Source organism: Phalacrocorax carbo, chromosome 19 (assembly GCF_963921805.1).
Source record: "Phalacrocorax carbo chromosome 19, bPhaCar2.1, whole genome shotgun sequence".
In the NCBI taxonomy this organism is placed as follows: domain Eukaryota; kingdom Metazoa; phylum Chordata; class Aves; order Suliformes; family Phalacrocoracidae; genus Phalacrocorax; species Phalacrocorax carbo.
The window spans coordinates 8,713,184-8,725,815 of NC_087531.1; the positions used below are offsets into that span (position 1 = coordinate 8,713,184).

General features: G+C 43.2%; 2 protein-coding genes across 2 annotated transcripts in view; both read right to left on the reverse strand.

Annotated features, from left to right (window-relative positions):
- Positions 1–961: 961 nt before the first annotated feature.
- On the reverse strand, positions 962–1,645 carry LOC104043865 (mitochondrial import inner membrane translocase subunit Tim13). Its single transcript, XM_064469233.1, has 3 exons — positions 1,430–1,645; positions 1,274–1,342; positions 962–1,195 (listed from the first exon to the last, which is right to left on the reverse strand). Exons 1-3 carry the CDS (start codon positions 1,565–1,567, stop codon positions 1,097–1,099), a joined length of 306 nt encoding a protein of 101 aa, XP_064325303.1. The 5' UTR covers positions 1,568–1,645; the 3' UTR covers positions 962–1,096.
- A 1,166-nt stretch (positions 1,646–2,811) lies between these two features.
- The window catches only part of LOC135316433 (lamin-B2), a 38,996-nt gene continuing 29,175 nt past the window's right edge, over positions 2,812–12,632 (reverse strand). The window contains exons 8-12 of the mRNA XM_064469817.1: positions 12,203–12,491; positions 11,584–11,691; positions 10,617–10,736; positions 9,111–9,212; positions 2,812–7,874 (exon numbers count right to left, since the gene is read on the reverse strand). Of these exons, the coding sequence (XP_064325887.1) occupies positions 7,833–7,874; positions 9,111–9,212; positions 10,617–10,736; positions 11,584–11,691; positions 12,203–12,491 (661 nt within the window). The 3' untranslated portion in view covers positions 2,812–7,832. The remainder of the gene's footprint in view (positions 7,875–9,110; positions 9,213–10,616; positions 10,737–11,583; positions 11,692–12,202; positions 12,492–12,632) is intronic.

A 12,632-nucleotide genomic window follows, 5' to 3' on the forward strand; every position in this document is an offset into this window, starting at 1 on the left:
TGTGAGAACACTTTAGTCCCTTCATAGAAGCCACCACACTGGAAGATGAAATGAAATCTGCTTCTCCCCCTTCCCTTTCAATGTCCTAGCAGCTAAGGAGATGACATCCTTCCAGTCTCTCTCCCTGTCCCAGCAAACAGCGAAATCTTTTATAAAATACAGAAGAGCTTCAAAAGAAGGGATTTCAAAAATCTCACTACGGGGGCATGGGCACTTTTAGTCTCCAACATTCACCTCTTCCAGCTGCTGTCACACTGCTGCCTACACAGTATAAACTGACCTTTCCAGGAGAGGTGTGTAAGCTGAGAACAATACAGAGCTCAGCCCCAAAGCAGCCCAAGCCCTCTGTTGCAGAAGTCCTCAAAAAAATGATGCCTAAAAGGTAGGCTCCAAAATGGAACATCTGTGCCAGAGCCAAACCAGAAGTTACAGAATATCACAGCCACACAACACATTTTATTCTATAAACAAATCAACCTAAGTACTTCCCAACCCTTTTCATCCCCAGCTTTACTTCTACAACTATTAGCGAGGCTGTGCTGCAAACCTAGTAAGAGCACCCCTGCCCTGCAACACACTGCTTGAGCCGAGTCAAAGCCTACAAGCCCAAAAGCAAGCCCCACATACAGCTATACAAATACCAAGGGAAGAAAGAGCCGAGTGTGGCATGTGGAGCATCTTACGGCAGCTTTTCCACTGATGAAAAGGGCCTGGGTCCGTGCTTGCTTCCTCAACAAGTGCACTGTGTTGCTAGCTTGGCCCCCTTTTGCAAAGAAGCCTTCTTACCTCTTGCAGCCCTTTCAGCAGGGAATTTATCAGCCTGCCAGTATCAACAGCAACTGCCCTGGCCAGTCTGGACCACTGGGAAGGGCACGAGGCAAACCAAGCAGCTCACCGTGGCTCTCAAGGCTGGAAAATTCGCTTGCTCCTGAGGCTGGTGATAATAAAAGCCAACAGATGCAAAAGATTCAGCGAGGATTTATTGCTCTGCCATGGCAGGGGCTGGAAAGGCAGCAGGATTTCGGCCCCGACCACCTGGACTGGCCGCTCGTCCCTTCCCCGCATGGTCCCTCCCGGCTCCAGGAGCCGGGGCGCTTCACATGTTGGCTCTCTCCCGCTGCAGCCGCGAGTTGTAGGCTCGGGAAACCGTGTTCCAGGCGTCCATGTAGCGGTCCATGCACATGGCGATGCACTTCTGCGGGACAGAGAGCCCTCAGCGGCCGCCCCGGGGCGGGCGGCCCGCGGGTCCCCGCATCTCCCCGACCGCGCTCACCTGCTCCGAGTTGTCCAGCGCGCCGCCGGGCTTCCCGATGCACTTCCGAAAGCACTTGTCCGTCATGCGCTGCGGAGAGAGGCCGTGAGAGCGGCGGGGCCGGGACCCACCGGGCCAGCCCCCGCCCACCCACCTCCCCCCGCGGCCCCTCCTGACCTGCAAGAGCTCCTGGGCGTTTGCCACGGCGATCTGCACCTTCACCTGCTCCATGATGAGCCCCGGGTCCAGCTTCCCCCCACCGCCACCCCCGGAGCCGAAGTCGGAGCCGAAGTCGGAGCCGAAACCGCTCTCCATGCCGCAAAGTCACCGCGGGCTGCAGCCCCCACGCTGCCGGTGAAATGGCGGCCGGCCGGGACTACGGCTCCCGGCGTGCACGGCGTGCGGGGCGGCCCCGCACGGCCCCTCCCAGTGCGCCGCGCTCCCCTCGGCCGTGGGCGGCCCCGGCCGGGGCTCAGCGCTCCGCTCGGACGCGGCCAGCGGCGGGCCGGGGGCCGCGCCTCAGCGCAGGCGGGGCGGGGCGGGGCCAGCGCCTGAGGCGGGAGGGGGGCGCCGGGCTGGGGCGCGTGTCCGCGCGCCGGGGCGGGCGGCGGTGGCGGTGGCCCGGAGGAGGCGCGCCGCTGCGTGCTGGGGCGGGGAGCGCGCCTGCAGCGCTGGCAGTGCTGCGGCCGGGGAACGGGGGGAGCCGGCGGGCCGGTATCCGGCGGCGCGGCTGCGGGTGGCTGGGCCTCGGCCGGGGCTGCCCGCCAGACCTGCACGCTTCCTCGGGTTGGACACGTTTCAGTACCAGGTTTTAAGCGCAGCCCCACACACACTGAGGCAAGGGGAGGGGATTTAAACCTGCCGTACCACAGGGAAAAATGGCCTACAACTACATCCTAGCACAAAATACAAGCATTTTTATCCAGGCTCCCTACAGAGAGCAAGACCATGCTGAATTTTCTCTGGAATTACTTTCTCCTGTCCTTTGCAGCTATGATGATGGTTCCATCTGCCTTGGATGACTCAGGTAAGAGGCTCACACCCTTAAAGCCTGCATTAATTCCACAATGGTATATCATCCATTAAGTTAGAATGTAAGAAGGCTGTGGGAGTCGGTAGAAGCAAAAATGGGAGACAACGCTATGGAGCTTTTCTCAGGAGTAGATGTGATGTGCGGAAGAGAGCACTGCCAGGGCTCGGTATCTGCTCTTGTCCCCTCAAGTCGGGTCAAGGGGCCCAAATGGAAAGCCAGCGGGCTGGCGAGAAAGGAAGGGAAGTTTATCTGCTCCAGCTGCTCAAGTTCTTCCCTCTGCTTTTGCTGGGAGCGGTGCTGATGATCAGCGAGGACAGCACTTTCCAGGAGCACTGTGTCTGCGTACAGCTTAAATGAAAGCACTCGTCTGTTTCTGGAGCACAGCACACAGTGCAGCCGGTCCCCTTCAGGAGCACGGGGAGCTCACTGTCCCCTACACCTCTACACACAGGAAAGTCCCTTGGGACGAATCATCTCACACAGCCCATGTGGCCTCCGTGCTGGTTAAACAAAAGGAGGAGACAAATAAAATGCAAAACATTTATTTGAGTGTGTTGTACAAAAAGTTTCCAGTCATAAAATGTATATTACAAATCATTGAAAAAGACAAGACATTTGGCATGCATATTCTAAGAAGAAAAAAAAACCCACTTTGAAATGATAAAGTCTAGATCATCATGTAGTTTTCATTAAGTCGCATGTGAACATTTTCGTCATTTTGTATTTCAAATTGCAACCCTTTTCACAATTCCGTATTTTAAAAACTTGAACCTTCCAAAAACTCGTCTGCAGCAGCTGACCAATGGTGGTCAGTCACACTGGCCAGTGACCTAGAATCAGAGCTATCAAAATAAAGATTGCGTTTAAGAAAAAAACATTTAAAAAATCACAATTCAAGTCACGAGGCATCACTGTTATGAAAATGGAGTTCAACTGAGAAGGTACTGTTGTGCCCAAATGGAAAGCATTTTGCCTTAAACTTGGTTAAAACAGCTTATTGCTAATTTTAGTGTAATGATGATCTGGGTAGCTGGAATACACAATAACATCTACCTTATCAACACGGAATCGTCACTTCATTAAAAGCTAACTAGAAAATTTGGACATTCAATAAAACACATTTTATTTTCCTGAATTCCAAGTCAATTCACTGCTTGTGCTATCCTGAATGGAGTCTTTCAATATCAAGCATCCTGTTCACTCTCTAGACCTTAGCATTTCAAGAAAGGCATTATGTTTACAAATAATAATTGCATGTAAATATGGTCTTGTATAAAAAAAAAAAACTTTTAAATTATTTTAAACTGGTTTAAAGCTAAGCATATTTAAGGGCAAATAAAAATTCTGTTTCCCAGGCCATTTTAAGTGAGAAAATAAACTCTCCAAGATAATTTGTTGTGCCATTCAGCTAAAAACAATGCTTTGAAAAATGCAATCACTATCTCACCTTCCACTCACTGGTTTACAACAAGGCTTTGTTTCCTGCTCAAACAGGGTTTGGACCCAACAGTGGCAATAAAATCCAGTATCAAATACGGATAATGCCTTTGTTTAAAGATAAGACTTTCTAAAGAAGATACGGAAAGAAGAGAGAGAGAATGGCTTAACAGTGAGGAAGTGAGAGAAGTGGCTACAAGAGATATAAAACAGCATGCATGTTTTCATACAGCATCAAAATCTCTCTGATGCACACAAAACAAACAGATACTCAAATGTTCTGGGGTGTAGCGAGGATTTCTATCAGCCTCTGCTAACTCACCCCATTCAGGATTTACTTACAGGGCATTTATACAGGAGAAGCATTAAAAAAGAAAAAAGGGTATATAAAAACAGTAGGATCCCTGAACTGAACATGAGGTGTCCCGTTGCTCAAGGATAAACACGCACGTTAAGTGCTCTCCTTTCACAGTACGGTCTGCTCCGCGCTGCAATACAATTTTCACAACTAATGCAAGCTGCAAACAAGCTCATCTGGCTTTTACATTACAGGTCACGGGAAGCAGATCTTTATTTTCTTCCTGAGACTTCTGGTTCCTGATACAAACACAGATTGTGCCAGCCAGCTCCCACCTGATGGCAAAATGGTGCTGAAGACGAGTGATCGATGCATCAGTGTAAACTATATTTTTTGTCAGGGCAAATCTAGAGTCCTGAACTAGCCTAACTGCACACACTGGGAAATAAAGCTGTGCAGCAACAAAGGAATCAATACCCACTCTATTACCTGGAATAAGTCACTGCAACACAACAGCTAAAGGAACAAGTACAGAATCAAGGGAGGAAGAAGCAGCATGAAACGTCAGAGGCTCTCTGTAACCATACCTCACTCCGCAGGATGCTGCGGTACTGACGGTTCTGCAGATGGATGGACTTGTTCTGATACAAGCAGTTCCACATGGCATGAACTTAGGAGTAGGAAGTATGTGTTTATCGTATTTTATATGATATTCTGTTATGATCTACACAGTGAAAAGATTGGCTTAGTTTGTTTCCTGACAAATCAAATCTATTTCTCCTTCAGGCTCTACACCTAATACCAGACACTGGAGTGGAAGTGCTGACTACCCTCCAACTTCTTCAAGAGTGTCTCACATACAGGATCAAATGGGAAAAGAGGGCAAGGGGACACTGGATTTTATTTCTACAAAAAAGCTTTAATTATCCTGAAAATTACAAAATAAAAATCCCTTAAAGACAGGAAAAAAGGAAACAGTGCTTTTTGGTTTGGTAAAGCCAAAAAAGGTCCCAGTATGGAGCACCAACCGTAAAGCGACAGTGCTATTATAATGTGGCTCAGCATCAAAAGCAAGACGAAAGGATAGTGTCCAGGGAAGACGCATGCACAAAAAAGAAAGTAAATGGAATACAGTAGTTTTTCTCTGTCTTGTAATTTACAGCTAGGAATTATTTGTCATATTTTTAGTAGCCTTTTAGAAAGCACTGTGGTGACAGAATCACCCGCAGTTAGACTGCTGGCATTCAGCTTTTCCCAGTGTCATTCCCTGTGTTACATGAAGAGCTGGATACACCCAAATGTGTTACTGAAGAATAAAATAGACCCTTTCCAAAGTTAAAGGACACAGTTCCAAATCTAAGGACAAATTCCACAGACTGTTACTGAGGGCACAGTGCTCGTCACGAAAGATCTGCAAGCACCAGTCCTTAAGGCTACAAGAAGACACATTGCTCATACAGTAGCTGGTAAGAAAACTATGGCTCAGGTAGCAAGAGGATTTTCCTTGTTCAAGCTGCCTTTCCTAGCCCATTCTTTAAAGGAAAAAAAATTCACAGAAAAAATGCAAATGGACTACATGCTTACTGCTTTAGTATTCAAGATCACAGAACAATCTTAAAGAAGAATAAGCAACCTAAAACTGGCCAATGTAAAAAAAAAAAACCAAACAATAAATACAGTTCTTTAGGGAAAAAAAGCAAAAAAAAAAAAAAAAAAGCCTTCACACATTATATAAGTATTTTATAGAAGCTGTGGGTCAGAAAGGGAAATGCTGTCCAGTGGTTGGAAGGTGCATTGCAAAAATACTTTTACATTGATTGCATTCATTTGCAGAACAACAAATTTAGAAAAGGTAATTAGTAACAGTATGTCTGAGAAACAAAATTTCACTAGATACATTTTACAGAGAGATAGACATGATTTACTACATATTTAACCTTCTACTCAAGCAGAGTGGGAAAATCGCATTAGAAAAATGGCCAAGTACATCAGTGAAGTTATCCCATCAACCCAAACAGCCAAGTCTTCATAATTTTTTTCCGTCATGAATCTTCTGATAATGGATTAAAACATATTCTAAATATCTATTCATTTAACTTCAGTAATTCAGTCATCCCACTCAAATAGAGAAAAGTAGCATCTTTTCTTTATTTTTATATGGCAGAACAAATCCATAAGCTTAAAAAAAACCTTTTTGCTCCCACCCTGCTTGCATTACAAAGCCATCAGTCAAAGCCACTAAACTGACTTCCTAGGTTATATCTGTCAGTCACAATAGTTCAGAGAACATAATGTCCAAAAGCCACCGAAAACATCCAAACCTTGTAGCTTGTTTGATGAGCCTAAACTATTTGAATGACAAGATCAGACTTCAAGAGTGCAGGTAAATACAGGATTCTATGCTGGCATCAAATGGTATCCAAATTTTGTATCCAAGCTAATAACTAGTGGAAAGCACATTTGGCTTGTACAGTAGCCAATACATTCTTCCAAGCAGACAAGTGTTTCTCCTAGTGCTTGAAGGAGCACCACTATGTGAATATTCACCCTCGTGGGAGTCAGTTACCTCCACAGAAATGCAGCACAAGAAACCTTAAGCTAAAGGGACAGTGTCAGATCTAAAATGAAATAAAAATCACCTGCTGCTCATACAAAGCATTTTCTATAAAAAGCATTATTCTCCCTCCACTCACTGTTAGACTTTGAGCGTTTGAACGCTGCAAAGCAGTGCTTATGTCCTAAACAACAGCAGTTTCTTTTAACTTTTAAAAAAATCTGTACTATTTTGCAAATACTGCTCCTTAAGATATCTGACAATGCCCCTTTGAATATAAGAGAAGTATGAACAAGTTGAATCTCGCTGTGATTTAAAAAGTCAACATTTACACAGGATAACCTTTAAAATCCCCAATATTTATCACTGCCAGAAGTAAAAATATTTTAAACATCTAAAATCTCATTCTGTTTAATGCTGAACATGTAAAAAGCATTAAATCATGATGCATAACAATCTGTAATGTACATCACAACTCACGTCCATGATTTAACACAGTTTCATTTGTGATGATGTCAAAATCCCTTGGAAAAAAAAATCAACCAGTTAACACTGGTTTTGACATTTCCATACCTTACGATGGCATATATAGTCAGTAAGCTGAACCCGTCATTCTCCATTTTCTGAAGTAATGATATGGAGCTAAGGTGTTGACAGACTCAGACATTTTTACCACTGTCAAACCCTGGAGCAGGACAATGGCTGAAATGCAGCTTCCCTCAGTCGCTTCCATTGATGGAGCAGTGTTTTTAATGAACTCAGGGGTCTAATTTTCCTAAGCTGGGCACTGCTGAGGATACCAGGCAAGATACCACCAGTTCCTGTAGTAGGGAGGAAACTACTGTGGATTTCTCCCATGGCCCTGCAGATCAACATGCCTTCTTAATTCTTAATGGTTATAGATGCAATTCTAGATTTACCATACACTCAAGGAGTCTCATCCCGTTTTAGCTAAAAATTTCTTTTCTGCTGCAGGTTTGTACATAAGACTTAAACTCTTTATAGGGAAAAATGTTGTATTCCAATATAGTGTTTCAACGAAGAGGGAAAAATAAAGAAATCTATTAAAAATTCTAGCAGTTTTGCTCAGTAAAGGGTTTTTTGGAGTTTTTTATAAAAATGTACCAAGGAGTAAACTTCAAAGAAATCAGATGATGCATATAAAAATAGTTTTCAGTGGCTCTGGAGGGGAAAAAATAGCAAAAATAAAAGGAAATAAATGAGAAAAATTAGCAAATAATAGTTTCTTTTTCTTTCTTCACATCAGTGAGCATCCTCTAGAGGTTGTTCTGGGATCCCCCTAAAATAAGACAGAAAGAGTTGAGCTCAGTTCTCACCGCATTTTCATATTGGAAGCCTAAACTCTGGTTATCAACTCAGTTGTTAAAAGCATTTTTTTGTAGTTTAGTTACATTCAGGGAACACCCCAGCTGTAGAGGAAGGGTGGCACGTGGCATGTATCACAGTCTACTGCCAGGATTAAGGCACTGCTGCTCTGGTTGTAGCTTTCTACGATGGGCTGATTGGTTAATCTCCGTACTTCCAGCACTGATACGGATGACAAAATCATTATGTCATTACATTTAAAACAGGAATTTTCTTCGTTTATTTCAAATGATGCTTCCGCTTAAGAGAGAGCTATGCTGCATAGCTGCTTCTTAGGGTAAAAACCCCAAAGTTTCTGTTTCAGTTGCTTTATACTACAAATACACTGCTCAGTCTCCTGGAGACCAAAAAAGCTTTCAGAACTCAACTTCAAACCTGCCCAGAATAAATTCTTTGTGAAAAGAGCTACTAACGGCCACCGATCAGGAGAACAAATTGCTTGAGTTTGAAATAAGTTTACAATATTTTCTGATATCAGCTGTATGAAGTATCTTTCTCCTCCTATTGTCAGCCAACTGCTGACAGTAACTGACCAGCATCAGTTATTTCACAGTACTTAACTAAGGGTTATGAAAACATACAGGTGATATTATTATGAAAAACCAAGATAATTTCACGTGTAGCAGGTATATACTACCAATAAGCTGAAGCTTGCAGCAACAGAAGCACTCCCCCTTTCCCGGTTTTTAGTGGTTTATATTTCCCAGTGGCTATGCATACAGCAAGGAAGCCACTGACTCTGTTTTATAGAGAAGAGAATACTGGAATGGGAGGAACACTGACTGCTCCAACTAATCTTATGAACCCTAAAAATAGTCTATGTCATTGCAGTGCTGTAAATCTGTGATCTGTCGCATACTTCTGTAGATACCCTGCCATCCTACGTGACATTAGCCACAGCTTGAGCTGTACCACAACTGATTCAAGCAGCAATTCCTGGAAGAATCAGTCCCATTATACGCTCTCTGTGCATCATAGCAATGCTGCAGGGTTGCAAGCCATTCTGAGATCATCCTCTGCAAGCATCCATTGGAAAAATGGACCAGGAAGCTCAGAGCTGGCAAAAGTTGAAGGGACGCTCCCTAAATCTTATGCCTGATTAACCCAACTGACGAGGCACAAGTTAAACATCTGATCTGCATCTTATTACCTGTTGGTTGAAAAGGTCTTCCTCTCCAAACTCTGCTTCATCCTCTTCCTCTTCATTCTCCCGCACGACTACTGATTTAGTAACGCTTCTCACTGCAACTTCCTACACGAAATGACAGATAAGGAGATGGCCTGTAGTCTATGTCTCTCTCAAGTTTTTGCTATACCATCCATATAATACCCCTATTAAGTCTTGGAGGGTTTAAAGCAATTTTCCCTTGTTAGCTACGCAAGCAAATACTGGTAATATCCTGCAAACAACAACATCCCCATTTCTATTCACTAAAAGGCATGGTAATGTAATTTAGCTTCAGGAATTTTCTCTCATTACCCAGGGATTTGAGAGGAAGCAGCCACGTTTCAGGTCGTTGTTACTCAATTTTGTACAAGCTCATAGCGGACCCAGCTAGCAGCTGAGATATGCTGTAATGTGAGAAACAATCTCAGTATGATTACACAGCATTAAGAATATTCCTGATTTCTACTAAGTAGTCTATATCCGTTGCATATATCAATCATCAGGACAGCCTTCCAAACCAGGCACTAAAAAGAATTCTAAAACCCCAGGAAGCTTCCCTTATTAGTAGATTATTTTTGACACTTCTTAGCTGTAAGAAATTGTTCTGTAGACTTGGACCCTTGAAATCATAGGTGCAAATTTCTACTTACAAGGTTTCCCTAAACCTACACTGCTAAGCAGGGATACTAAAGGTAACCACAGTGGCAACAGACATGGATTTGAAAATTTTTCAGATACTAGTTTAACCACTTCTATTTAAACACAAAGTCAGCTAGCTTTCTATCTGTACACTTGACTCTCCCTCCTGCCTTGTCCTGTGCTGCTGTTCTTGCACAAAGTGCTTTCACAGAACTGCCAGCAAGAAAGGCAGCATGAAAACTGATACAACTGTAGTCTGTTTCACTTTCCTATTTCCATCAGAGCACTGGGATAATGACACATACATGAATAACAGCCAAAGCATCCTCCCTTGCAGGAATCTTCTGCAAGGATGGTTTTAAAGAAATCAGTTGTGGACATATGTAGGACAATGCAGAATACACAGGAACCTGTGCCAAATGAGAACTTCTGATACACTTCCAGCATTGAAAGGCCAGCTATCTTCCTACACTAGTATTTACACTGTGCCCCAGAATATTGTATGTACTATATAAAGTCACTTTGAATTGTCAGCAGTACTTATTTTCTTTGTCCCTTCTGAAAATAAATACTCAAATTCCAAACAAATTCTCTACTAACACGGTGTTTTTCTAGAACAGGACAAATAAGTCTATGGATGTAACCAGGATGATGGTCACAGTTTTCCAGAACTTCCCAAAACTCTCAGAGATACCTACAGATATTATTTCCGTGTTATAACTGTCTTGTTTTAGATGATGTTTGGGGAGATCTTAAAAATTATGATTATGTCATCATTGCCGCCTCCCCCCAAATTAAAGCGTTTGGGAGGTAACCCAGCCACAGCTTTTTTCTACAGACACAGCCTACCTCTCCTTCAGAGTTTACGAGGTATGTGCGGATATTTCCTCCAGTGCCCCAGCTGCCTTGATTCTTCCACACGAGAACAGAAGGCGGGCTATGAGCTACACCTGCATCTGCACCCCAAATCTAATGAGAAAGACATTCTGTAATTAGCAATTTATACACATTTTTAAATATACAGAACCCACTAATTCTCCTACCTCTCTCTATATACCAGTTTTGTTTCTGAATTCCAATGAGTTTTACCCTGCTTTTACCTACACCAATACTTGTATTATTCTCAGTCTACAACAAGAAGTAACACTAGCCATAAAAAACCCCAAGAGATAAAAAAACCACTTATCTAATATTGCAGTCATCAATTCTTTTCTGAATATACAAATTTCTCCTACCACTGTCTCAATGACTATGCTGTATGGAGCCAAGACGTAAAATGCAGCTTGTAGTGCATCAATTTGATCTTTTGTATGTATCTGAGCAACAGATACTTAAGTAGAAATAGCTGGAACTGATTAAAAGAAAGCCATTTTTTTCTTGTGAAAGAACATCTATTGCAGACTGAAAGCAAAATACAAAATCACAGAAAAGCAGTTGTTCTACTACAGTTAAGGCTGAGAACATCTACTCTTAAACTTAACTAAAGTCTACTAGACTGAGTGAATGCTCTGAAATGTTCCTATTTCATTAAGAGGCTGACCAGGATTAGTGTTCCAAACCTGGGCAACGGTGCTTGAAAACAAACAGCCCTTGACCCACTCCCCAAAACACCTTCTTCGTCAGCCTCCTCTGTGCCCGAAATGGTCTTAAATACTGAAGTGCTAATAAAGAAATTCAGTTTCTGTGCTGCATTTTTGTAAGTGAGATCCATGAAAGCAAAAGTCATACACCAAATCAGGCCGTACCAAATTCAGATTTACAACTGCCACAGCATCAACAAAAGAATATGTTGGTAACAACTCTAAGTATAACTTACTGTTACGGTCTGCCCAGCTCTGAGGACATACTTAGGAGTAAATTTGTAAGCAATTTCTTCTCCATCTCCAATTTGTCTTTTCAGTCTCCAGTTACCCAAAGACTGATCCTAACAGAGAGAGTCATAATGTTATTGAGGGTGAGCAAAACAGAGCAAACATGCATCTGAGATTTCTCTAGGTCTCTTTGTTACTAAAATAATGTGAATACAAGTTTATTTACATGGTTGTTAAACATCTGCATTCTGACTTGGAAGTATTTTTCTATACCCACCAATAGTCTAAAGTGTAACTCCCATAAGGTCATTCAGCAAAATTTAAAAAGACGCATTTCACACAAAAAAGTTCTGCTAAAGCCAAGCAAGGCTATTTACACGAGCAAGGTACCAGCACACATGTTCAGACATTTGGGACACAAACTGTGTTTTCTTCCTGCAGCAAACATTACACTCATGCCAGCACATTGTAATGCTCAACTTTCAAATGCCCCTATTAATTACTGCACCTTGAGATGTTGCTCCTGCTCTCTGAGTGACTCCACCTCCTTGTGCTACAAAAAGCTAGGTAATGTTTCAATTTAGCTCATCCTTCTAGTTTTCTAGGAGTTCTGCTGACACTCACCTTCTCCGAGTTGTTCTTCAGCTGAACGTATTTGCCCTCCAGGTCTATCTCTTCTATGCTGATACTTCCTGTAGCTGAAGCTTGCTGGGACATTTGGAAGCTACTGCTACTGCTGCCACTAATACTTCCGGTGCCAATTCCACTTGTTCCGCTGCCTGAAAGCTCCTCTGCTTCAATACGTTTTCTCTTGCCTCGGGAAGAGCGAACAAGCGAAGTGCTGCTGCTGCTGCTGCTGGAGGTAGCCCGAGAGACTGTAACACGGGAGGAGGGGCTTGGCGAGAGCTTCAACCTTAACAAAACGAAGCAAGCATTTTAATGAACTCATCCAGGGAACTACACAAAAAGCAATAACGCTACAATATACCCAGTAACCAGACTGTAATATGGCCCAAGGCTGAAAGCAGCCTCACTGTCTGTGTCAGGATGAGAA

Bases quoted from the DNA above. Each gene is read 5' to 3' on its own strand.
- LOC104043865 (XM_064469233.1), bottom strand. From the start codon at position 1,567: ATGGAGAGCGGTTTCGGCTCCGACTTCGGCTCCGACTTCGGCTCCGGG. The intron at 1,343-1,429 runs GTCAGGAGGGGC...CTCTCTCCGCAG, and splicing joins ACGCCCAGGAGCTCTTGCAG to CGCATGACGGACAAGTGCTT. The intron at 1,196-1,273 runs GTGAGCGCGGTC...TCTGTCCCGCAG, and splicing joins CGCTGGACAACTCGGAGCAG to AAGTGCATCGCCATGTGCAT.